General features: G+C 41.4%; 1 protein-coding gene across 1 annotated transcript; it reads right to left on the minus strand.

Annotated features, from left to right (window-relative positions):
- Positions 1 to 4,339: 4,339 nt before the first annotated feature.
- On the minus strand, positions 4,340 to 24,841 carry SRD5A1 (steroid 5 alpha-reductase 1). Its single transcript, XM_090278916.1, has 5 exons — positions 24,367 to 24,841; positions 14,802 to 14,968; positions 11,701 to 11,802; positions 9,090 to 9,240; positions 4,340 to 5,067 (listed from the first exon to the last, which is right to left on the minus strand). The coding sequence occupies exons 1-5, from the start codon at positions 24,645 to 24,647 to the stop codon at positions 5,001 to 5,003; spliced, it is 768 nt and encodes a 255-aa protein (XP_090135042.1). The 5' UTR covers positions 24,648 to 24,841; the 3' UTR covers positions 4,340 to 5,000.
- Positions 24,842 to 24,920: the final 79 nt, after the last annotated feature.

The following is a 24,920-nucleotide window of genomic DNA, read 5'->3' on the forward strand; positions in this document are numbered from 1 at the left end:
GCAATCCCCACCACCACTGTTCATATCCATTGGTTATGCATATAAGTTTCTTGGCTACGCCATTTCCTATACTGTGCTTTACATCCCCACGGTTATTCTGTAACTACCTATTTCTACTTCTTAATTTCCTCACTTCTTCACCCATTCTTCCCCACACCCTCCCATCTTGTAACCATCAAAACACTCTGCATCCATGATTCTGTCTCTGTTCTTATTTGCTTAGTTTGCTTTTTAGATTCAATTGTTGATAGGTATGTATTTTTTGCCATTTTATTGTTCATAGTTTTGATCTTTTTCTTAAATAAGTCCCTTTAACATTTCATATAATAATGGTTTGGTGATGATGAACTTACTTCGTTTTTTCTTGTCTGAGAAGTTCTTTATCAGCCTTTTGATTCTAAATGATAGCTTTGCTGGGTAGAGCAATCTTGGCTGGAGGTCCCTGCTTTTCATGACTTTGAGTATTTCTTGCCAATCCATTTTGGCCTGCAAAATTTCTTTTGAGAAATCAGCTGTCTTATGGAAACTCCCCTGTAGGTAACTAAGTGGTTTTCTTTTGCTGCTTTTAAGATTTTCTCTTTATTTTTAACCTTTGGCATGTTAATTATGATGTGTATTGGAGTGGGCCTCTTTGCATCCATCTTGAGACTCCCTGTATTCCCCGGACTTGCATGTCTATTTCCTTCACTAAATTAGGAAAGTTTTCTTTCATTATTTTTTCAGATAGATTCCCAATTTCTTGCTCGTTCTCTTCTCCTTCTGGCACCCCTGTGATGTGAATATTTGACCTCTTGAAATTGTCCCAAAGGCTGTTTACACTATCCTTGTCTTTTTTCTTCTTCTTCTTGTTCTGATTAGTTTTCTTTTTTGTTCCTTATGTTCTAGATTATTGATTTCATCCTCAGCTCCATTCATTATACTATTGATTCCTTGTAAATTATTTTTTATTTTAATTGGTGTATCCTTCATTTCTGACTGGATCTTTTTTTATGTTGTTGAGGTCCTAATTAATTCCCTTGAGCATCCTTATAGCCAATATTTTGAACTCTGCATCTGATAGATTGCTTATCTCCATTTCATGTATTATATTTCCCCCTGGAGTTTTGATCTTTTCTTTCATTTGGGCCATGCTTTCTTGTCTCCTTGTTTGGCAGCCTCCTTGTGTTCATTTCTATGTATTAGGTAGGGTGCTTTGACTCAGTTTCTTGGTATGTGGCTTAATGTAGTAGGTGTCCTATAGGGTCCAGTGGCACAGCCTCCCCTATCACCCAAGCTGGGTACTCGATGTGTGCCCTTTGTGTGGACTGAGTATACCTTACTCTTGTAGTTGAGCCTTGATTGCTGTTGGCAGATCAATGGGAGGGATTTACCCAGGCCAATCAAGCTGCAAGGACTGGTTGTGACTCCTCACCACCAACCTCTGCCCTTCATGGAGGATCAAATGTGTGGGGGCAGGGTGGTGGTGCACTGACATGATCTGTAGCTGTCCACTGGGTGTGCTAGCCCTGGGTTTTCCAAGGTGGTGCAGGCCAAGGTCAGCTACCACCTGTGCTTTGCCCACGTCCACCGTGCCTGAGCTATAAAGTAATCTGAGATGGCTGTTACTTGTGCTGGATTTGGAGATTCCCAGGTAAAGCCATGGTGTGAAGCTAAGCTGACTGCTGCTAGTGCCAGGCCTGGAGCTCATTGAGGCCAGCTGTTGCTTGTTTGGGAGTACTTAGGAAGTTGTGAAGCATGAGCCAAGACCAGCCATTCATATAGAAAAAAAGCTTGGATGAGCCTGGAAATTGGGTGGGGCAGTCTCTGGGAATCTCCAAGATGGGTCAGTGTTAATTAGGTTGATGGAGTTTCAGATACGGCACCAGCCTGCTGGCTCTGTGGCAGGATGGTACAGAAAAGGGACCATGGCCTCTGCTTGTCTTAATGCCAGATCTCTCAGCTTCCTCTTGCATGCCACTGATGCACCTCAAGCTGCCACCCTGGTGCCAGAACCCAGAGGGAGTGAGTCCCAGTAGGTGAGTCCATGTTAGGGTTAAGAGGAACTGATTGGGGCTCCAAAAATTTTTTCCACCGACTCAATCCCTGCTGGTTTTTGCAGCCATAAGTTGTGGGGACTTATGTTCCTGGCACTCGGACCCTGGGTTGGGGAGTCTGGTGTGGGGCTGGGACTCCTCGCTCCCTGGATATCCCTGCGGAACTTTTATTCACCACACACTGGTGTGGAACCAGCCCATTCTTTGTTTGCACCCCTCTCCCACCAGTCTGGATGGATGTGGTTTTAATTCCATAGTTGTGGACTTCCATTCAACTTTATTTCTGATGGTTCTGAGTGATAGTTGTTCTATATTTTAGTTGTAATTTAGATGTGGTTGTGTGAAGAGGCAACCCATGGCTGCCTATACCACCCATCTTGACTAAAAGCCCTCCACTCTGATCTGTATGAAGTAATTTGAAAATCTCAAGAGAAATAGAGAACTAAAAAAAAAAAAAAAAAAAAAAAAGCAAAGAAATAAACCCAATGGCTAAAGAAAAAAAACCAATAACTATGTAAAAAAATAAAAGAATGCTCAAAATAGTAATCTCAAAAAAATGCATTCCTGTTCAAGTTACAGAAGAATCTTGATTATCTCTATTACTCAAATTGTACTTGAATTTCTTGCTAACAAGGAGCAACAAAAAGAAAAGGAACACCTTCAAATTCTACAAAACAAGAACTCGAGCTATTTGCAAATGATATGACTGCAAAGCTAGAGAACCTAAGAATAACAGCAACAACAACAAAGTTGAACTTACCAAGTAATTTCAGGAGCATGGCTAGATATGACAGATATATGAACCTCAATAGCTTTAATTTATCGTAGTTTTAAAAAGCATTTAGGGATACATTCTCATTCATAACAAACAAAATGTCAAATATGTAAAAATAACATGAACAGAAATGCACAAGATTTATAGAAAGAATATTACATGGCTCCACTGAGATAGATAAGAATATTTGATGTTATGAAATGTTAATGTAGATGGGAAGTTTTCAGGGCTAAAAATGTTATTGTCTGAACTAGAGTGAAGAAGTATCAATGTAGAAGAGTAACAATGAAAACTAACAAAAATGAGTAGGCTTTTGACAGTAATTTTTATTAATGTATTTAATTAATATAATTAACACAACAACTGAAGACAATTTACTAAGCTATAAGGAAACAAAAGGGTAGGGTGACAAGATAGAACAGGATTTTTTCCCATGTTAGTCATTATCCAGTGTGTGCTGGGAAAGTAGAAATCCTGCATCAAATCTTGAATTAACCCAAACTACCATACACATGGTCCATTCCAATCAAACAGCAGCACTTTTAGAAGTACTGCTCAACAGTGAGCTTCTCTGGCTCTCCGACACACATCCTTCTGTGTAGGTGCCCCTCTCAGAACACAGGAGCCCAAATCCATCAAGACTCTCTCAGCCACTTGAGTTCCAGAGACCCCGAACATTTATTACTTTATGGTTTCAAGTAATAATTTGGTCAGAAAAATGGCCAATGCTCATTTAATAATAAAACTTCCCCACAAAAACATTGTTTTCAGTGAAAATAAGCACAGCAGGCATCGGGAAGATTCCTGTGTAATTCTAAACCCCTAAGAAAGCCAGAGAACAGTTTCTATGTGAAAACTCATGGGGGAGGGAGCCTCAAGAATGGAGGGGGAGCTGATGGGGTGGATGCTGGGGGTTTGGAGAGCTTCCAGACCAAAGGTAGCAGTGAGTGCACCCACAGGACACCACTTCAGGTGTGTCCTGGAGGACTTCTGCAACCTTGTACTGTCAGGGGATCAGAAGTGAGCAGTCACTTCCACTTCTCTTTCAGTTTCCACCTCTACAAATGCGGCAGCAACTGTGGAGGCAGCACTGTCCCAAGTGAGGAGGGAGGGGATCTTTACCATGAGTTCATTAGGTTTTCACAGAGAGCCTAGAGTCAATAGCCTTCTAATTGGAGTTTTCTTTTAAATATCAGGCCATGAGTAGTAAATTTTATTATTGCCATTTATCTTAGTGGATCTTTCAAGTGCATCTAAAGCAAGAGATTCTGCTTCAAGATATGCTTTTGCAATGCTGAGAGGTACTTTAAAACTGTGCCTTCAAAATTTCTAGTTAGAAGGGAGAAGAAAGAGCATCTCAGATCACAGAATACTGACAGCTTATGGCAAGTGACCTGAGACTAGCCAGGGGGCTAGAGAGGGTGCAGATTGCCCTGCTCCACCTGCCTACTCCCACCCTCCGGCCTCCACAAAATCCCTTTTGTTGGGGGCAGAGTAGCTTGCTCCTTATATATGCCCCATTGTCCTGCCCTGCCCTGCCCTGTCAGTACAGTCACCTAGTGGGCCAGGCTGGAGCAGCTGCAGATGCCTTTTGTCTAGGCCTCACCTGGGCCTCCTGCATCTCTTTTCTCCATCTCCAAATTCTCTGCCTGCACAGTACCCAACAGGGAGAGCCCATGTTTTTCCCTGAGTCCCTGACTACACTGTGTGTACCCCAGGCCTCTTCAACCCAGTGGGTTAAGAGGGACCTAGAAGACTGACCATATCTCTATTGGGGGAAGAGACAACATTGCCTTTGACCTTAAAAGAACTGTTCTAGGAGGCTATACAAGGGGAAGTGGAAGGTTTTGATCTATATAGGCCTTCAAAGATGGCGCGTACATTCTGGTCTTGTGCACACTTAGCTGGACACAACCAAAAGAGCTAAGTCCAAAATCAGAGAAATGGTCAGCAGTAATTACCCAGAGCTTCAGATCCCTGACCTGGTATGCAGTATAATACTTCACCCTGTACTTTAGTTTGATCAGTTTGTTATTAAGTAACTTACAAATTTACTAGAAAACAATTCTTAGGGCCAATCTTGAAAAAGATGAAAAAGCAGGAAAATTACAGAGAAATAATTCATTTATACACTCCCTAGAGAAACATCATCAAAAAGCTTCAAGTTGAAGAAAATTCCACTAACAACAGACTTAAAACAAAAATGGAATTAGAATTTTTCTGAATTTTGGATAATCTTCAAATTTCTGAAGGTACCACCTACAATAAAAAAAAGAAAGGACATAAAAAAGGGAAATAATTTTGTCACTTAAACATGTAACAGATTCTAACAAAAGGAACAATATTTTTTTTCATCATAAAGGCATACAGTTTTAAGAAGTAGTAATAAAAACTTTGGCATTTCATGTACATAGATTAATTTTGTCTATATCATGAATGAGTAAATAATTAGTAATTATAAAGTGCAATTCACAAGAAATGGCCCATATAATTCACCCCTATGTTGGCAAGGATAATTACTGGTGTGTGATAAAGATGCTGATTAGCATATGGTGGAGCCATCTTTCCAGACCCAGCACGCAGACTGGAAGAGAGAAGAACCCAGTAGGTGTGACTTAATAATCTTCTGGTGACTGACAGTTTTCTTCAGACCTCAGGAGAGAACTACTGCCTCAGACCCAGGGTCTGCAGAAAGGGCACACAACCAGGTGACTGTCAAACAGACCTGAGAAAATGCAACATGAGGACGTTCATAATTGGGTCCTGTACTCAGAACAAACAGGTATTTTCCAAGATGATGGTATTAGTCGGCAGCCGTCCGTCTCGAGAGACGATGGTGTAGCTTCTTAAGAGTCTATTTGCACCGCCGAGAATGGCTGTGCAGTCCGACTCGGAAGTGACACGGTATCTGTCTCCTCCCGTGTTGAATCGACATCTTGCGATGACGCTGGAGTGTCCTCTCCAGTGAAGCTGAAGCTACAGAGCCTGGGCAGGGTGATATGGAGCGTCTGCTGTTGCCCATGCAGCAGACCCCCCCTCTCTTCGCAGCTGAAGGGTCCAAGGGAAAGACGAAGTCAATACAGCTTGGCTTCAGTGCGCCGCAGGAGTTGCCGGTGTTGACTACAACGTCAAACCGCCTTAGGGACTCCGGCTCCGGATTTTCTGTCGGGGTTTACTCCCTTAGCCTTTCCCCTGAAGAGGTATGCCGCAAGGCAGCGGAGGTTTTTTGGAGTCAGAGTTTTCCTTCTCTGATGTGCCCTGACTGGAAGATCGAACCAGCGACACTTAGCTCGCAGGCCGACGCTCAATCCACTGAGCCAAACCAGCCAGGGCAAATGATGGTATTAGCAGGTGAGAATTTGGGAGGTGATTAGGTCCTGAGGCTGGAGTCACATGATGGGATTAGTGCCCTGATAAGAGGTCCCAAAGTTGTTCCTTGCTCCAGCCATGTGAGACCACAGGTAGAAAGTACTGTCTGCAACCCAGAAGCGGGCCTTTCCAGAACCCGACCAAGTCTGATCTCAGATTTCCAGCCTCCAGAATTGTGAGAAATAAATGTTTGTTATTTACAAGGCACCTAGTTTACGGTGCTTTTTGTTATCGCAGCCCAAACAGACTAAGACAGCCTGTTGGGGACGTAGGACATGGACCATGAGCAAATTTCTAAGAGTTTCCCCATGAGCCAGCAGCTCTGGGCACTGTGTCAAGAAAGGCAGGAAGTTAGCCCTCTCTTCTAGAAACTGCCCACTGAAGAGGGACACATTGGCCTTGAATGAAGGGAAACAAAGGACAGCTTAAAATTCAAAAAAGCAGGTCGGCCACACCCACATAGACCTGCAGGATGTTAGAGGACCCGAGACAGCCATGCAGTGAGGTGCTGTACAGGGCTGGATTCCCTGTGCTGTTTCGAAGAGTCTTTATTGGAGCAGAACTTTCTCGCCCAATAAGGCTAAGTTTGTCAAATATGTTGAATTTTTTTCACAGAAACTATCCTATAGGAATAAAATATACTTTGTTAAATGATTTGAGTAAAATTTTCTCAATTATTTAATCACTGAGATCAAGAAATTATATTTGAAGATTTATAATTGTGGGTAGATGCATAACTATTTCTAAAAAGGGAATAAGCAGCATGATTTCTATTATTTTTCTCACTCATTTTTCTATGTCTAGAATAAAAAAGCTGTCACTTATGTGACACAGACCAGGGCTGGATGCCAATTTTTTGTCTTGATTTTGTTATTTTGGGGCCCTCTTGCCTTCTGGTTGAAAGTGAAATGACCCCTAGCCGAGGACTGCCCACTACATCATATTCAGATTATGCTAAATCTGAGACAATTCTTCCAATTATTCTTCAAAGCAATTACTGGTTTTCTAGCTCACAAACAGCTTCATGTTCCCAAATTTCTCTCATGGAAGTCTTCCTCTGGTGCAGACAGGTCAGTGAGAGTTAAATAAACACTTTGCAAATGCTCACAAGTCATGCTCTTTGTATTTGATTCTGATGAATGGGGTTGTGAAACCAAGGCAGCATTTCATAAACATACTCTTGTGTGTACTTAGTCTTTAAATCATTACACTATCTATCCATCAGAGTGCCTTAAAAGCACATTGGGTTCCTTTTTTAAGTGACATTAAGCTTAACAAATAGATAAGCATGCAATCATTCGTTATTTCAACAGAGACCCTCCTCAGAGGCTATCCTTGCTGGCCAGAATCCAAGATGCAGCTTTGAGACATGACAGGTCCACGTCTGTACTTGGCCTGTCACCTAACAGCTGCAGAAGCATGTGTGGCCTGCGCTCCAGTCCTGTGCATAAGCGTGCTGCCCAAGGCTGGTGGGAAGGAAGCCGTGTAAAAAAAGGCTTCCTTACAATTCCTTGAAATTTTGCCCTTAAATCATAATATCTGTTAGTACTTGGCACAGCTGAGTCAATGTGTCCAACCTGGAGCTTAATGATCAAGATAATCATTTGTGAATTAAATACTTTATGTCAGGCTGTTACAGACAGAAATCTGTTGTAACAAAATGCTGCTTTGCTGCAGGAATAGCCCCATGGGCTATTTTCTTTTGGAATCAGTTTATCCAATGGGCTAATTAATTGGGTTCACTGGATTATTAAAAAAGAAAAAATAGCTTTCATTTTGTTCTCAGCTTGTAAAGCCAACATTTGTAAACATACTTCCACTAAACTGAATCGATCCATTATTCAGCAATTATAACTGGATTTGTACCAACATTAATTTAAACATCAAACAAATGACAAAGAGCCCTTCCAATTCATGAATTTTTATGCAAAGAACACCTCAAAACTGAAATTATGTATTTTCTATTTCTGGGTTTTTCATATTCAAATGTTGAGAAGGATTTTCCTGTTCCATTTTCATTTGAGGAAAGATCTTGACAAATGACCTGGCATATTCTCGTTCAATCTTCCCGTGATCCAGTTTCTTAAAATATCAGCATAATCTCATTTGTTTTTATTACTAGAAACTAGCCAATATTCGCTTCTTAAAATCTAACATAACAAATGTCCAGGCATAGCACCTTCCCCAGAGGCAATGGCAGCCAAAACAAGGTAGTTAAGGGTGAGAGGGATTGGGGGATGAGGGGGAGCATAGATTCCCAGGAACAAAAGGCCTCAGGCTGGGCTGAAATCAGCTGGCTGTTATCATCATTGATGCATGAAATTTGGCTTTGGTTTTTATTCATTTTCTAGGACTCTGTAATATATATATAGTCTAAAGTGCTGACACGTTATTTCAGCCAAACCTGTTTAGCATATGAATCTTTCTGCTTCTAAGGAAACCATTTGGATGTGATAAGCAGAGTGCATGGAGCTCCCGGTCCAGGAAGATCCAGGTCAGCAGGGTGGTGGAGAGCGCGTGTGTGAAGGGGCTCCATGAAGGCGAATGCCGGCCCTTCCCTCCAGCTATAGTCCTTCTGTGCTCCCGTTACTGTGCAGTCAGCATTCCTCCTTGTAATTAGCACATTCCAGGTCAGATCCTAAATGCCCTGCTTGACATTTAACTTGACCATTGAGTCCAGAGTCTAGCACACAAGAGGCTCAGAACAGGGTGGACAAAATGATAATGCTGACCTGTATCTGATGATTCCTTATAGCTGGGTTCTTCAGATATTTGTGTAGTTTTAAGCTTTTTAGCCAAAGCATAGTATAAAATGAGATTCAGCAATTCAAATTAATATTAACAGTTCAAAAATATAACCTTAAAACAGGTATAATAAGGCCAGAGAACAATTTTAGAATGTTGAAACTTACTGGTGGTGCTCTTGTGCTCTGGGGAGTAAAACACAGAAGGTGAAGAGAGCGAAAGCCCCACCTTGAACAGACCAGCTGGCTAGGGCATAGCCACACCACTCAACCACTTCTCCAAAGTAGTTGGCTGCACTTACGTATTCAAATAAGCCTCCTAGAAAAAAAGCACAGACCCAGTGGTGCATTGACTACAAAGAAATGCACAGGAAATACTGACTAACAGTTAATGGGGAATACTTACTTGAAGAACATAAATTCAACTATGGGAAAATACAAATATATAGAATTTTAATCAATGATACACATCCAACATTACTAATTTTACTATTTCATATCACAATTTCTGGTAGTATCTACCTGTACCAATACCTACCTATTTATCCGAGTAGAAAATGCTACAGTTTTCATACACTTCAATATATATCGCTTTATTAGTTAATGGATCAAACTGACAAATTCTGAGCAAGGACAGAGAACACAGAATAACAATTAATGAACTAGATTAATTAAGTGGACCTGTATAAAACTCAAGACCAAAAATTGAAGAAAATATTATTTTTCAAGGACGGATTCATTCATTCACTCCTCCCTCCCTTCCTTCCTTCACCACCCATCAAATCTTAACCGATTCATCAAGTCTACATTATGGACCAGACCATGGTTGAGGATAAGATTCCCACCCCTCCACATCTGGAACATTAAACCTCAGTGTACTAAACAAGGAAAGCACAGAGTATGGCAGAGGGTATGGAGTCCTGTGGGGAGCACAGCAGGGCGGGAGGGCCCGGAAGTTGAGCTGGACATAAGAGGGAGGTCATGGTCACAGACAGTGGCTGGAAACAGGCCTCCTCAGGCAGGTGAGGTCTGATATCACCTGGGAGGGTTGGGCTACAGTTGGAGTGGGAACCCTCTGGGCAAGATAAGCAAAGGCCCTGAGGCCAGAGGGCAGAGCTGTACTTTTTGCCTCGTGATCACCCTCAGGGCCCCAGTTTAAGTAATTTGAGATTTGTAGGAATTTTTTTTTTTTTTTTTTTTGGTCATTTGTTCCTTATGTTGCTCTTCTTGTATGGTTTCCAGGTAGTTAAGTAGAAAGATTCCAAACGAAGTGTGGCTGTGTACTTTCCAGCTCTACTGAAGTTTTAGTTGTACCTACTTGATTCTTTTTCAGAAGCTCTATTGATTTCTAGTTTGTATTTGCTTAGTCCTTTTTATAGTATATACTTTTTTTGGTCATAACTTCAATCCCTTTTTATTTTTTAAACATGTAAGTATTCACTGTATAATCTGTTCCTATTAACTCTAAGGCCAGAGGTCTCTCACATTTAATTGTGCTGCTATCTAGGTGCCAATTTCTTCATCAGCTCTGCAACCTTGGCACATGGTCTGTGGAGCTCTCTTAGGCCTAAGTAGATGGCAGGTCCTTTGGGGACCTGGTGTGCCCTGGCCCATACATGAAGGCACCATCCACCTGGACCACATGGATCTTAATTCATAGCTTGAGGTTTTTCTGACCCTCCATGTGGTGTGAATTTGGGTGGCAAAGCAGCATGAGGGCAGCTGGTGGCCACAGATTCTCACAGGTGTGCTCTGGATGCCAGGACTCATTTAGATTTTGCCCTGTGATGATGACTTCCTTCTCTGATATTACATTGATACATTTAAAGATTTTAAAAATTCCAACCAGTGACAGCAAAGCATGGAGTAAAGAAGTACAAAGCCACCCTGGCTGGTGTGGCTCAGTTGACTAAGTACTGGCCTGTGAACCAAAGGGTCGCTGGTTCGATCCCCAGTCAGGGCACATGCCTGGGTTGTGGGCCAGTTGGGGGGATGTGAGATGCAACCACACATTGATATTTCTCTCCTTCTCTTTCTCCCTCCCTTCTCCTCTCTCTAAAAATAAATAAATAAAATCTTCAAAAAATAAAAGAAGTACAAAGCCAATTAGTAATAACAGCTCTCAGCTAACCTAAGAAAGTAGATTTTATTATCTCCATTTTATACATAAAGAAACTGGAGCCCCCTACCCCCAAATTTCGGCCAACTTTTTAATTGTTTTCAGAGGGAGGGTCAGTCAAGATATCTATCCTGTAATATTTTTTTAAATGAAGTATAGGACACCCTTTGTAAACTAAATTCTCCCTCTTTCCAGAGATAACTAGTTTTCTTTTTGGTTAATAACCATTCAGTTGGCCAAAATTTATCATTTTAATAAAATAATCATAATGACTGCTATTAATAATAGTGACTGATATTAAAAACTACAGCTAAGTCCTGGCCGGTGTGGTTCAGTTGGCTGGAACGTTGTCACTTGCACCAAAAAGTTGAGGGTTCGATTCCCAGTCAGAGCACATGCCTACGTTGCAGGTTTGGTCCCTGTCGGGGCGTGTACAAGAGGCAATCAACTGATGTTTCTCTCTCACATCAATGTTTTACTCCCTTCATTCCCCTCTCTCTAAAAATCAATGAGCATGTCCTTGGATAATGATAAAAAACAAAACAAAACAAAACTATAACTAATATCTACTACACTTTAGTTATTAGATCTGGCAAAACTAAAACAGCAAGGCATCATGCAATGCAACTTTAGAATGAATTCTCCATTTTCAGTACACACCCCTTGGAATTTTGTATCCAGTCTCCCCTGGCTGCCTGAGATTCCTTAGGATGTGATCTGAGTGAATGTTTATCAGCATGCCTATTAACCACAGGACAAAACCTATAGAAAAAAAAAAAGAAAGAGTATTGGTTAATAAACTACAAAATTTACAAACATATGTTTGAATGAACAGTATCATTGTAATTCTTCATATTATCATATTAGTATGACATATAAGCTGTAATTGATAGTAAAAATCAATATAATGAATATTGTCCTTTATTTACAAGGATAATTACTGCTCTCAAGTAGCCTCAATAGGGCTTTGTTTTCCTAATAATATTAATTAATTATGTGATCTAGTCAAAATACTTTGCCTCTATGGCCACAATCTATGTTTTTTAGAATGGCTGGTATGATTAGAAATATGACTGTGGTCCTAACAACTTTGTGAGGCATGACAATCCCCTTCTTTCAGCAGAGGAGAGGGGACATCTTAGGGCGTGTTCCATCACGATGCACATAGGGCTGTGGAGGGGTGCTGGTTCCCAGGAACTAATCTCTGTCCTTCTCTCCTTTATTTATAACCTTATTTGAACATTTCCATGCACATCCATGGCTTTCCTCACCACTGGTTTCCTGCTCACTCATCAGTCAGCATCCCTAGGTCTATTCACCTGCCTCAGCTCCCAACAAAATCTTCCACTGCCACTGCATGCTCTTCTAGACACCCCATGGCTTCCTCAATGCTTTCCCTCCCATTCTTAAAGTCTTCAGAGGGCTGTCATGTCTTACAGGAGTCTTATTAGTATCACATCAATTAGCGCCAACAAGAAAAGGCAAAGTGCCAAAACAGCGTTTTATGAAAGAAATAACTTGATTTTGATAAAAAAAGAGTTCTTGATTATTCTGAGATATTTAAAGAATGTGAAAGTCAGATGTTGCTTTACGGTGGCATTTCATTCAGTAGGAAAGAAATGTATGCTTGGAGTAACATTATCATAAGTTACTCATCATTAAGTAGTTTCTTGCATGAAGAAGGGTCACACGGTAAGGGTTTCAAGATCTCCTCCTTCTGATTTTACCGCGGTAGGCTGCTTTCTTTTAAACAGTTCATACCAAATTCTGTAATATTTTATAAGTCACTTACCAAATCCACAAATTTATAGCTGATCCACCACTTTTTTTGCATTCAATCTCCTCTAACTGGTGTGGCTCCCAATTTGAGGTTCCAGAAAGAACATTCTCAAAATTCTATGCTTACTTTATTCCTCTTCTGAGAGAAAAGCTCCCTTTACTGCCTAGTATCTGTGCTCATCTAAGCTAAACATTTAATTCCATTTATGAGAATCTTAAAATTTTTGTATAAAACCTTTTAGATTAACAACTTTTACTGCTCTGGAAAACTTTTTGTTAGGATATCATCATCATTATTTGCTTAGCTCTTAAGTATTGTATACATAATCAATTAATTATTCATTTAATTTCATGTTTGTCCCCTTATAAAAACCATAAACTCTATGAAATAAATGTAATGCAAAAGAGTAACCTAGTTTGTTTCCCAATTGGCATTTTTTCCCCATTTTTGATTCCTTCTGTTCAATTGCAAAGAACCAAGAGGTCTATATACAATTTATTGGTGTCTTAAATTTTATACCAGCTTCTAAGGCACCTGCAGGTGATGTGATGTCTGTAGAGCTATTTTAAATGACATTCACATTCACAGACCAAAATGATTCTTTTGTTTTGTTGTTGTTCATCAAAATTATTCAAACAATTCATCTCAGAAATGATTGTGGTAACAATCACAAACAAACATTAAAACCCTTACCTTTTAGATTAAAAAATCCCTTTCCTTTTGTCCCTCCCTGTCTACTTTTGGGAATCAATGTGGTGAGCAGGTTTAAAGCCCTGCTCTGTTACTTACTCAATTTAGATGGACCAGCTGCTTAACCCTCTGACCCTCCCTTTCTCCTGTGAAAGGGCCCAATTTCTACCTTTCTCATGACATTAGGGAAGCATAGGCATATATGTGTGCAGCTCCATCAGGCCTGTTCTTTCTCCTGCTTCTGATGGTTATGGCAGAAGAAAATCAGGTAGATCAAGAAGATATTTGGGGGTAGTATACAAACAGGACAACTTGGTGTAGTGTTTCACAGATGCACGAATTGGAGGATCTAGAAAAGAATCTTGAAAAACCTTCTCATTCATCCTTCTTTCAACAGATGAAGAAGGAGGTCCTTCCAAGTAAGAATTCTCTGGGATGACAGGGCACTGCCCTGGGAATAAAACTTTAATCCACAGAAAAAACTATGACTAAAAAATGTAAAGTACTTTCAACAACAAAGGCCTATTAAATATTAGTTTTCCTTATTATTATGAATTCATACAGAGAAAAAGCCAAATGTAAGGTAAGTTTATGAAGCTGTGGGGCAGCTTAAAAATTTGAGGGATAATTTCATACCTCTTACTATGTAGCCATAGGTGCAAGTTATATTTTAATGTGCTAGAATTTCTAAATGCCAGGAGGTAAACTACATAAACATATAAAAGAATCTCCTTATAAACAAGAGCCCTAAGATCATGTATTTTTAACACTTTTGCAAATATTTTTGATGAGTAATGTTTAATTTTAATTTTTGCTCAAAACTTGGTTATAATTAGAACTTGAAAAAGTACATTAATTTATAGTAATTGATAAAAATTTCAAAATTTCAAAACTTCCCAAATGTAAGAGTTTATTTAACTGAATATAAATCATAAATATCTAATTGTCTTGTTGGAAGATGACCCAGTCTGAATTTTTCTCACCATCAAGAAGAAACCATAGGAGGCTCATGGCTGTCTTAGATAACATGGTCAATTTGTGCCCAAGTTTCCACAAGTCTTCCAGCTGCTCAAGCTGCTGGAGCTTGTTGCTATACTTAGGCTTGCCTTAAAAACAGGTATTTGTACTTTCAGTGCCTGAGTGGGCTCAGGTGCTGTGGGAGAGCCTGACTCTTCCCCCAGCCCTCTAGTCCCCTGGCAGCTGGGTCACAAGCCATCACAGACTTTTTGCTCTCTCAAGAAGTGTGGGCTTTCTAACTGGAAATGGCTGAAACATCACTAAGGTCATTCACCTGTTAGGAATCGGGGGTCAGTGACCCAGTCATCAGCATACACTGCATACTGGCTTAAGTATCTGCTTTGCAAGTATCCATTATAGGTACAGAACACGAATGCCATTACACATGAGTACAATGGTGTAGGTTTCCCTCCTCGGATCAGAAATGGAAAAATCAAGGACCTTAGGAAACAAGAAATAGAAACAAATTAAAAACAACGACAATAAAGAATATATTCCTGCAATTCTACTTTAAGTGTCTGGGGGTTTTAATTTTGCTTCCTTGCACAAAAGTCATTTTCAGTAACACTCATACCGATCGATGTACGCTATCTGTAAAAGACACAATTTCTAGATTAAAAAATTAACCATGTTTCAATAATGTACACTGTAGTACACAAACTCAGGATTCTCATTATACAGAATGTGAAACACACATCAAGTTAGATAAAGCTGAATGTTTCAAGAGTCTCTCAAAATCTCAACTATCCTAAAACCCATAGCTCACTCTAGTCTGAGCAATAGTTTTGAGGACACCATTTTATCATCCATCACCATCACAAATGGCCTCCCAGCTACCTGCATAGCAAACACTTCACCCACACTCCACAGAGAATAAGATTAAGACTCTGAGTGGTTACCAGTTAAAGGTAACAGGGCTAGTGAGTGGCCATGTCTACGTGTCAATCTGGGTAATTCAAAGATCACGTTCTTCTGTTATACCACACTGGCTTAGGTATACACTACTAGAAGTTTAAAGAGAGAAAATATGAGAATAATAAATTACAAACTTATGAAGAAAAGAGGAGGCACACATTTCTAAATTAGAAATTAATGAAGTGTTAAAGAAGTGACTCTGAGAAAACATTCTGTAAAAGTAATATTTCCCTCCAGGATATGAGAATCATGCAGGGCGGCTAACGTCTGATAGTTCTCCCAATTCAGTTTCAAGTTTAAAGCTGAATTCTGAATGCTGGCAAACATCGGCTGGCACCTTGTAAAGGTGAAACCCAAACCTCTCTTGTTTTTCCCTCACACCTCTTTCCTCCTCTGTCACTAACGTCCTGTGCTGTGTAGCAACCTGAGTCTAGATCATGTGTCAGCAAATCCAGTCTACCACCTGTTTTTGTACAGCTTGTCAGCTAAGAATGGTTTTTACATGTTTTAAATAATAAGGGAAAAAATCAAAAGACTATTTCATGACACATGAAAACCACATGAAATTCAAGTTTCGGTATCTGTAAATAAAGTGGTATTTGAACACGATCTGGTCACCTGTTTACATACTATGGCTGCAAAGCAGCCACACCTGCAGACTTGGGTGGCTGTGACAGAGCCTGTAGTGGTGATTTCATCCTCCTGCATGGCTGCTTGGTGCAGTGCAAATCACCGTGACAGTGTTTCGAGTGCCATGCATATCCTTGTAACACACATTTATTTTAAAATCAGTGATACCCATCATGTCAAAACAAGTGAGCTAATTCTTCATGGTCTGAAGGCACAGTGGAGTGTGGGTGTTATTGCATATGACAAAGCATTCTTTGGTATGCAATGACATGATAGCTGTGCCAAAAACCATATTAGAGGTTGATGTTACCAGACTACACGCTCATCACAGTATCCCCAACTCACAGGAAAGGTAAGAAAAATTAAGAAAATTTAAAACAGAATCTCATCATAGAATTTCTTTAGAAAAAAATTAAAACAAGGCCACAATCACAGGAAATTAGAAGTGGCCCATTAGTTAGGCAAGCAAGGAAAACCACACACAATTGGGAATTAACTAGCCGCAGCAGCAGCCAAAGCAGCATGTCTGGACGATACAAACTTGTTTAACACACCTAGCCTTTCCGTGAAAGCAGCTGCTTGAGCTGGAATACCAGGAGCGATGCCAACAATCAGTTAAAAAACCAGGCACAAGATAGAGCAAGCGGTCTTCCTTGGCTCTTGTTGGGTTCATGGATGTCATTGATACTGCTCAGTTGTTTACTAAAGGAGTCAATGCCAAGGTTGATGTGACTGAGAAATGAGGCTCTCAAAATAGTCTCAATAGAACAAGTGAAGGTGAGAGTATTTCCAAAGAAAGTTGAGAAAACACAAATTCTGTACAATCCAAAGTGGAATTTGCTAAGATATTATAACTGATGGTGGTAAAAATGTGTACAGAGAAATAGAGCCACTGCAAATTTACAAAACTTGTAAAGATGTAAGGTGTTAATGTTACTCCCTGTTATCATTAAGTCCTTTCCAGAACAATCTATTGCATGTGACTGAACCAACAGCGTTAACAGTGAATTTGACATTCCCTCTAGACTGCACCCTATTTTGAGCTCAGATCTGAAACAAAAACTTTTATTAATGACAAAAATTAGCTTTTGCTGTGGACTTGATGTTTCTTAGAGAATTCAACCCAAAATTGTAAGGGAAAACATGTGCAAAACTTGTATGTGTTAAAGGCATTTCAATGACAACTGACATTGCTTGAATTGCAAGTCATGTCAAACAGCTTTATCTACTTTCTGTGCTATTACTACTGCCCTTATTTAAAGATAAAAGGGGTGAGGTCTCTGTTCTTACAGAAATCAGTAGTGGATATAATTTTTAAGCTCAAACTAGTTTTTTTAACCTTGATTTCCATATTTCAAAAATTATTTAACTGTGTAATTCAAAAGTTGCCACCTAATCTTCAATTGGAAGATATTAATCTAAAAAATAATGACACACTAAAAGGCAAATACCAAGAAAAGCATCAAGAAAATTCAAGAAATGTCTTTCAAGCAATGAATATCTCAATTAAAATAATAAACTCAGGGACTGCTATCCATATTTGGCAATGCCTACCTGTGTGAAAAGACATTCTCTAAGATAAAATCTCATTGCAGATCAGCACTAAGAGGTGAACACCTACACCAGATTTTGGGAATAGGGAATACTAACTCAGAAGCCCAATGAAGTGAAATGTCATCTCCCACCAAGAGAATTCCATCCTTCTCATTACACTTGTATGACAAAATTGCCTGAGATATTATATTTTGAACTTTGTAAATAAAAATTTTGTGAAAATTTGTTTTCTCTTTTGTTTTAAGTACATACACAATATCCCGTTTTTCCCATTGTCTCACAAAGCTCACAATATGCACTATCTGGCCCCTTTTTAAAAAAAGTTTGCCCATCCTTAGTCTAGATTAAAAGTTATGTTCTGGAAATATCACTTGGACTTAGAAAAATGCTCATGCTCAAGACCTTGCACTTGGGTTGCAGGTAGATGCTGCGGTTGGGGCTTGTTTGTGCTCATGGATCCATGTGCATCCATGTCCTTAGTTATGCAGAGTTGCACTGACTTCTGTCCTAGCATACACCCTGGAGGAACCTGGAAAAGACATTCATAAAGGACCATGGAAGATTTACCTCTCTTTGGTCTCATGTGAATGCCAGAAAAGTGGCCATGACCAAAAACAGCTTTAAAAGAGTGACACAGGTCTCTCTAGCTCTCTAACCTCTGCCCTTGAAGAGGACAGCAGTGACCCTGATGCTACAGCCTAGGTCAGGAGGAGAAAGGCAGGCTCGGGCAATGCTGTCTATGCCTTCAAAGCTCCAGGAGGGAGAGAAGGTCCCACTCCCTAACCTGTCCTTCCCCAAGCCTGAGCATCCACGGGTGGACTGAATACTCCTGGCTCTGAGGACACACAAGCCCAGGTCTTCAGCAGACAGACATCCAGATGCAACACACCTCCCAGAGGGGAGCATTCTACTTCCTTGGTTGCTTTCAGATTGTCTTTCTCCTTTTGTTATTAGTACCTTTAACTTTACTGCTTTTCCTTGGAAATTCATGCAGCTGTTATCAGAAAGGTTTTCCTTTGACTTGGACCAATTAGGAGCCAGGATGGGGGCAGAGGCCATGGCTTATAGGCATGGCTTTTATCTGACACTTCGTCTAGATAGAGGGACAGCAGCACCTCAAGGATCAAAGTGGATGCCAGGCAGTTTCACATGGTGAAGGATCACTTGGGGATGCAGGATCAGGCTCAGATGGTAAAAAAGGTGGCATACCTGCTGGACTGATAAACTCGGCACCTGTCACAGCCCAGGGTACAGTGTCCAGGGTGTCTCAGTTATAGCAGGTCTGGGTATTCAAAAGCCTTTTCTCACAGGTTGTCTCATCTGTACTCACAGTCACCCTTTCATCTAGGAACTGTGGGAAATGAGCATTCCTCCTTTTTCAGAAAAGGAATTAAGTCAGAAGTTGAAAATCCCTTAACATGGAAACCATGTTTAAGAGTAACTATGAAGCACTTGGACTTAAAAATAGTTCATTTGGGTAATGTATTATAAATCCTCTTTTTGTTGATAATGAGCTGAAGCCTACACAAGATTAGACAGGTTCCAGGGAGTTACTGATCAGGCTGGGTATAGGATGGAAATCAACACTTGTTCTCCATCATGCTACAATTTTCCCATTTTATTTTCTTCCTGTTCCATGTAAGCAAACCGATTTACTTTTCACCAAGTTATTTTTATCACTTGTGGAAACTTATACATCTTTGTGTCTTCAAGGCAATGGGAAATGTGGGACATGTTTGAGGATGGGGCGAATCAAGAGCTTTCAGAAGTCTGAATCTCTGTGGAGCATTGGTGGACAGGGCAATCTGCTGACTGTCTCCTTTGGGGTGCATTTACAAGGTTAAGCATGTCAAAAAAGTGCTTCTCATAGTTCCTGATCAAAATGTCTCCAAGAATTCCTAATCCTTCACTGCATGCCTTTTTTGACACTTCAAAACTATTACTACTGCCATATTTAAGAGATCATGACTGGAGGCTCAAGAGGAATATGGAAGCGTGGGCAATGGAGACAGATGGTGGTAAGGAGTGGCAGGCTCGAAGGCAAGGTCACCTTCCCAGGTAGTCCATCTACCACTTCACAATGACCCTGTGAGAAACTGGACCCAGGCAGAGCTGGTGCTATCTATTCACATCATGGCATATTAAATAGTTGTTAGAAGTTATTTTTATTAAGTGTTTCCACTAAGCCAGAAAAATACTTATTATATTAAGTGACAAAAGTGGAATACAAGATTTTGCATGCGTTTATGTTTGTGTATCTTTACTGCTTAGAAAAAAATAATCAAAAACTTATTAAGAACAATGAAAGAGGTGGGAACGAGATATACCAAAATACTGTCATCGTTATCTCTAAGTAATGAAATTATGGAATTATAGGTGGTGTTTATTTTCTTTCCTGAATTACTCTGCATTTTCTAAGTTTTCTACAACAAGCATGTACTTCAACTGTAGGTTTGTTCACACACAATGCTGACACAAAGCTGACCAATACTTTAAGTGAATGCTGACCTATCAATATTACATTTAGAACAGACCAGGTGAACACAAGAGGGAGAAATGGGATTCCCTGGGCTGAAGACCTGCAGTTGCTTATTGGAAGGAGTTAAGAGAGAATCTGGCAAAATTAACTAGAAAGCAAACACATAATATCTGTGGGGAAGTTTGTGAATTTTAAGGAGAAAATAGTATCCTACATACCCTGGAAGGAAAAATGAAACACCAAAAAACAAAACAAAAAAACAAACAAACAAAAAAAAACCAAGTCACCAAAGCTGGACTTCGTGTCTGTTCTTACTATGGAGTGATGTCTGGAGTTCTAAACTTCCATCTCACCCTCCTAAGAAGTACTGAGTGGTTTCTTTGACTTTTCAAGGAAGCAGGAGTTAATACAGATGAACCACCTAGCTGGTAAACAACCACGTGCCCACCTGCTAGTGGTAATCTGCTTAAAGGACAAAGACTTGAGGGAAAACATTCCTTGCAGCCAACCATTTAGAATAGCTATTCCTCAAACATTTCAAGTCAGATTTTGTAATCCCAGAAATAACTTCCACACCTCTTAAATCTACAAGAATTATCTCTTGAAATGTTTCTCCAACAAGCTGGAATAACAGCCCAGTTTTCTGTCAGTGAGAAAACAGGGCATTCATTCAGCAAATGAGTTAGTTCTCAAAATAAAAGCAACTGAGCGTCACCTCCAAGGACAACACAACACTGAACCCCTGAATTTGGGAAACAAGGAAATATCCATTTTGCTGGTTTGGGAGTAATTTAGGTAATAGCAGATGCAATCATTTTTAAATGTTTACAACTCAGAGTGGTTATTTTTAATAAATGACTTTGACTTTTTACTCAACAATTTGAGGTCAATGAAATGTATACCACTTCCTAGATTTGGATCAGTTCCTTTATCTCATTTTTCCTTCTGTAAAAGACTGTTGCAATGATGACCAAACTACACAGTTGTCAATAACACTACATAGGTAAATAAGCACTTTGCATTTTCAAAGCAAGGTTAGGATCTTAATGAATATTTTACTGTTGTTTTATACTTTTAGGTAAAAGTGTTTCCTTCCTCAAGACTATTTGAATCCACAGAGCACCCGCCAAGGATTCAGTGTGCCTTTCACTCCCTCCGGGTCTTTGTTTTTTAACTTCATACATGCCATATGACACATTTAAAAGTGAGGCTGGGCCAGGCTCACCCCAAGGAGTCATTAATAGAATTCAGCAGGAGAAACATGCATGTGAAGTAGGTGAGGTTTTCCGAGGCATCATAATGAGGGATCCCGCCAGGTCATGGACACACCTTAGAGAGGCTGTCAGAAATAGGAGGCCTCGCAGGTTTTTGAAAGTCTGAAATCTGGCAGCAATTCAATACTCTCCCTCTGTAGATCCCAACTGGTCATGGTCAAGACAGTGACAATGCGTGCTTGAGTGGGACATTGCTGTTTGTCATGGATTAAAACATTCCCATAGATGTCCTTTGCCATCCACCAGGAAACCAGTCAGGGCCCTGGTGCCTTTCTTCTCACGGCTGTTTCCTCTTCCCCTTCTAGTCAGGATTTTTCTTCCTTCCTTGGCTCTTCTGCCAAAAGTATCCTGCATATTCTCCACAATCTGTCTTCCACTCCTTGACTCCTTAAAGGCAACTGTCTCTATATCCCCAATAATGTGTACAGTGCCGAGTACACGAATCAACCCTCAGTAAATGTTTCCTGGATGTCCAGGCTTCACCTCTCCTGTAAGCAAATACCCCTTCCCATTGACTGTGGAAAGTCCCTCCATCTGGCTTCGGTCCTCCCCACTCCCTCAGGAGGCTAAAACTCACCTAGGCCACCCTCCTCAGAGCTCAGCTCTGAGCTCCCACAGACATCTGCCAAGCTCTGCTAAGTTGCCACTGCTTGGGCCTGGTTAGAGTCACTCATTGAAAAATAACCCCTGGTTCGTGCTTCTCCTGCCATCAGCCTGATTCCAGCTTCATTCTTATAGTCTCCTCTCTTATTCAGGCTTGTATCACCTGCACTGCCCTGTACAAATGAGGGACTCCATTAAGTGTTTCCCAGTTTGGCTGCATGACTTGTAACAAGTGCTAAATGCAGCTGGCACTTCTGTTCCCTTCCAAGTGTTCACCGACTTAGGTCAGATAACTGCTTAATAAATTATTTGCTTGGGTAGAATGGAAAATGTTTATCTTTGCTATTTGGAAAACTTCAACATCCCCAAACCGCACAGGCTATATGCACAGTAACATGTGTGACTTAAAAAATATAACAGTTCAGCAGTTTAAAAACTGCACTTGACTGGGCAAATCCTGGAGGGCAGAGTCTCTACAGCCACTTGTCTAGGCACCAGGGGTTGTAGTCCCAGCAATCTCTAGTCCAATGGCCTTGCGTAAAACTCCACAAGTTACTTAGCCCTTTGTGAGGCTGCATTCATTCTTTCACTAGAGTGAGCTAGAAAGGATTAAACATCATGCCTTAAGTTCAAAATCTTCTGTTCCAGGCTTTCAAGCAAAGCTCTGTAAAATGCTCTCTTCATTGCCAATGACATGTCTTCAAAAATTCTTCATTGGCACTCGAAGCTGGCAGCAGCGTGCATGAAAGACACAGAGAGTAGGGCCATAGATCTGTTCACTTGCATGACAATGTATTATTTATCATATATTCAGCATTAAGATTTGCTAACCCCTGCAAGCATTTTATGGAGCTGCCTTTGTTTAATGCCAATCCCACAGGCTGGTATTGTCACTGCGCCTGGTTCATAGATGGGGAAACATGATGAAGAGCAGCTTAGGAACTTATCTCAGGTCCCAAGTGATGGGGATTAGATATTACCTGGCAATCCAACTCCAAAGCTTGCTTTTAGCCACAGAGAAACGGACAGACGGACAGACACAGGTGCTGGTATACATATGGAGAAGTGTATATAGACATGAGAGTTCTTCTGATATTCAAATTGCATCCACAGATTTGGTAATGCTCAACCACATTACCAAAAAATCCAGCATAATGACAGAAACTTTGCTTAATGAAATACTCTTGGAGTGCCAGGGGGATTGGACACAGAAATGCTTTGTTAAATGGGGACTCTGCCTATTCAAAGTGCCTGCATAAAAGCAGCTGATGAGACACTGCCCCAGGCAGGACTCCTGTGCCCTAATAACTGTACTAATGAGAGGCTTATAGACAGACAGACACACACCACACATGTGCAAGTATGCTTACTTCTTCCTACCTCTTTAAGCAGTGGGTGTCGTAAGGCGGGACCCCAAATTAGAGAGGTTCAGTAACCTGCACGCATTCACAGAATAATTGAGCCCAGCTCTCTTGATGCAGAGAGCTTTCTTTTTAATTATGAAGGCTCTGAAGTCTGAATCAAAAAGTTTTAAATTTTGATTTCCAGCTTTTGTTCAGCCATTTGGTTGAACTGTTAAAGCCAAAGCCTAAGAACTGGAGAGAGCCCAACTTACCAGAAGAACCTGAAGCTCTCAGACAGAGCCATTCAAAATTCTTCTGAAAAGTCAAAAGATTTGGAAGTCACTTTTAAGATTGTTATCTGTCTTTAGTCATTGCTTCAAAAGCCACTCCCACAGTCCCGGGCACCATGCATAACGTGGAGGTGAAAGTCTCAGACGTGACCAATTTCTGCCCATGAATACTGTACAGGGGGATTCACAAAGTCCTTTCAGGAAACCAGCTTTCCAGGTGGTCACCTAGCCAGGAGAAAACAACCCACTGACAAGAATACCAATTGGAAAAAGTAGAAAAGGAGCCAGAAACATTACATAAGGGGTTTACCTTTGGCCAGACACTCTGGTCTTGAACAAAGTCCCGTATTATAGTAAAGCTAATACTTTCTAGGTCGAAATTTTACAAAATACCCTCTTCTTCCCTTTAACTCCTCTCAAATGTCTCCAGACTACTTCTTACTTCCTCGCTAACTCCTTGGGCCACGGGACAGAGGTGGGAGCAGGATGTGCAGGGAGAGGAGTGGAGGTCCCTCAGGGAGAGGATGCCAGGGAAGGGTCTGCAGGGAGAGGGTGCCTGGGCGGTCGTGCGAGCGCAGAGTACAGGCGCCAGAGATGAAGGGGTGGGGAAGGGCGAGTAAGGAGGAAGGGAACTCTCCTAGAGAGGGGGAGCCAGAAGCACAGGGAGTGAGAGAGCAGCAACATGGGGGGGACACAGGCAAAGTGAGCCGGGCCGGGAAGAAGAGAGGGGCGCGGCGCCGCCAGTTGTTACCGTTGCACGTAGTGCACTAGGAACATGGCCAGGAGGACGCGGTTGGGCCAGCGGCGTAGGCGTTCGGCAGCCGTGCCAGCGCACAGGAAGAGCGGCACGGCCAACGAGGGCAGCTCCTGCAACGCCCAGGCGGTGGGCGCCTCCAGTCGCCAGGCTGAGTGGGGCGACGCGTAGCGCCCATAGGGCGAGCCTATCAGTTTGAGCAGCGAGAAGACCAGGATGCCTAGGGCGCACTCCAGGTAGGAGAGCACGTCGAGCAGGAACCGCTCCGACAGCTCCATTGCGGAGGACAGCAGGCGTGCTCCATAGTCGAGCGACCGTGGCGTGCCACATATAGGGCAGCGGAGAGGGGGCGGGAGGCGCGGTTCTCTGAAGCCCGCGAGGGCAGCCGACGCCCGAGCCCTGTTCCGTTCTTCTGGTTCGGTTTTGAGGTAGCGGGTGCACCGCTCCGAGGAGTTGAACCAGTCACAGGCGCGCGCGTCGAGTGCCGGGGGCGGACCGGGGGGTGGGTCTGCAAGCATTCCGCCCCACCAACGAGGAGGAACCCCGCCCCC

The sequence above is a fragment of the Furipterus horrens genome, unplaced genomic scaffold (assembly GCF_987537825.1).
Source record: "Furipterus horrens unplaced genomic scaffold, mFurHor1.1.pri manual_scaffold_5, whole genome shotgun sequence".
Lineage (NCBI taxonomy): Eukaryota > Metazoa > Chordata > Mammalia > Chiroptera > Furipteridae > Furipterus > Furipterus horrens.

What these genes read in the sequence shown, in the direction of transcription:
- SRD5A1 (XM_090278916.1), bottom strand. Translation starts at nt 24,647, where the DNA reads ATGGAGCTGTCGGAGCGGTTCCTGCTCGACGTGCTCTCCTACCTGGAG. An exon ending in CTAGTGCACTACGTGCAACG is followed by an intron (nt 14,969 to 24,366) that starts GTAACAACTGGC and finishes TTGTTTCCTAAG; the next exon opens with GTCCTTGATTTTTCCATTTC. An exon ending in TGGATACAAAATTCCAAGGG is followed by an intron (nt 9,241 to 11,700) that starts GTGTGTACTGAA and finishes CTTTTTTTCTAG; the next exon opens with GAGGCTTATTTGAATACGTA.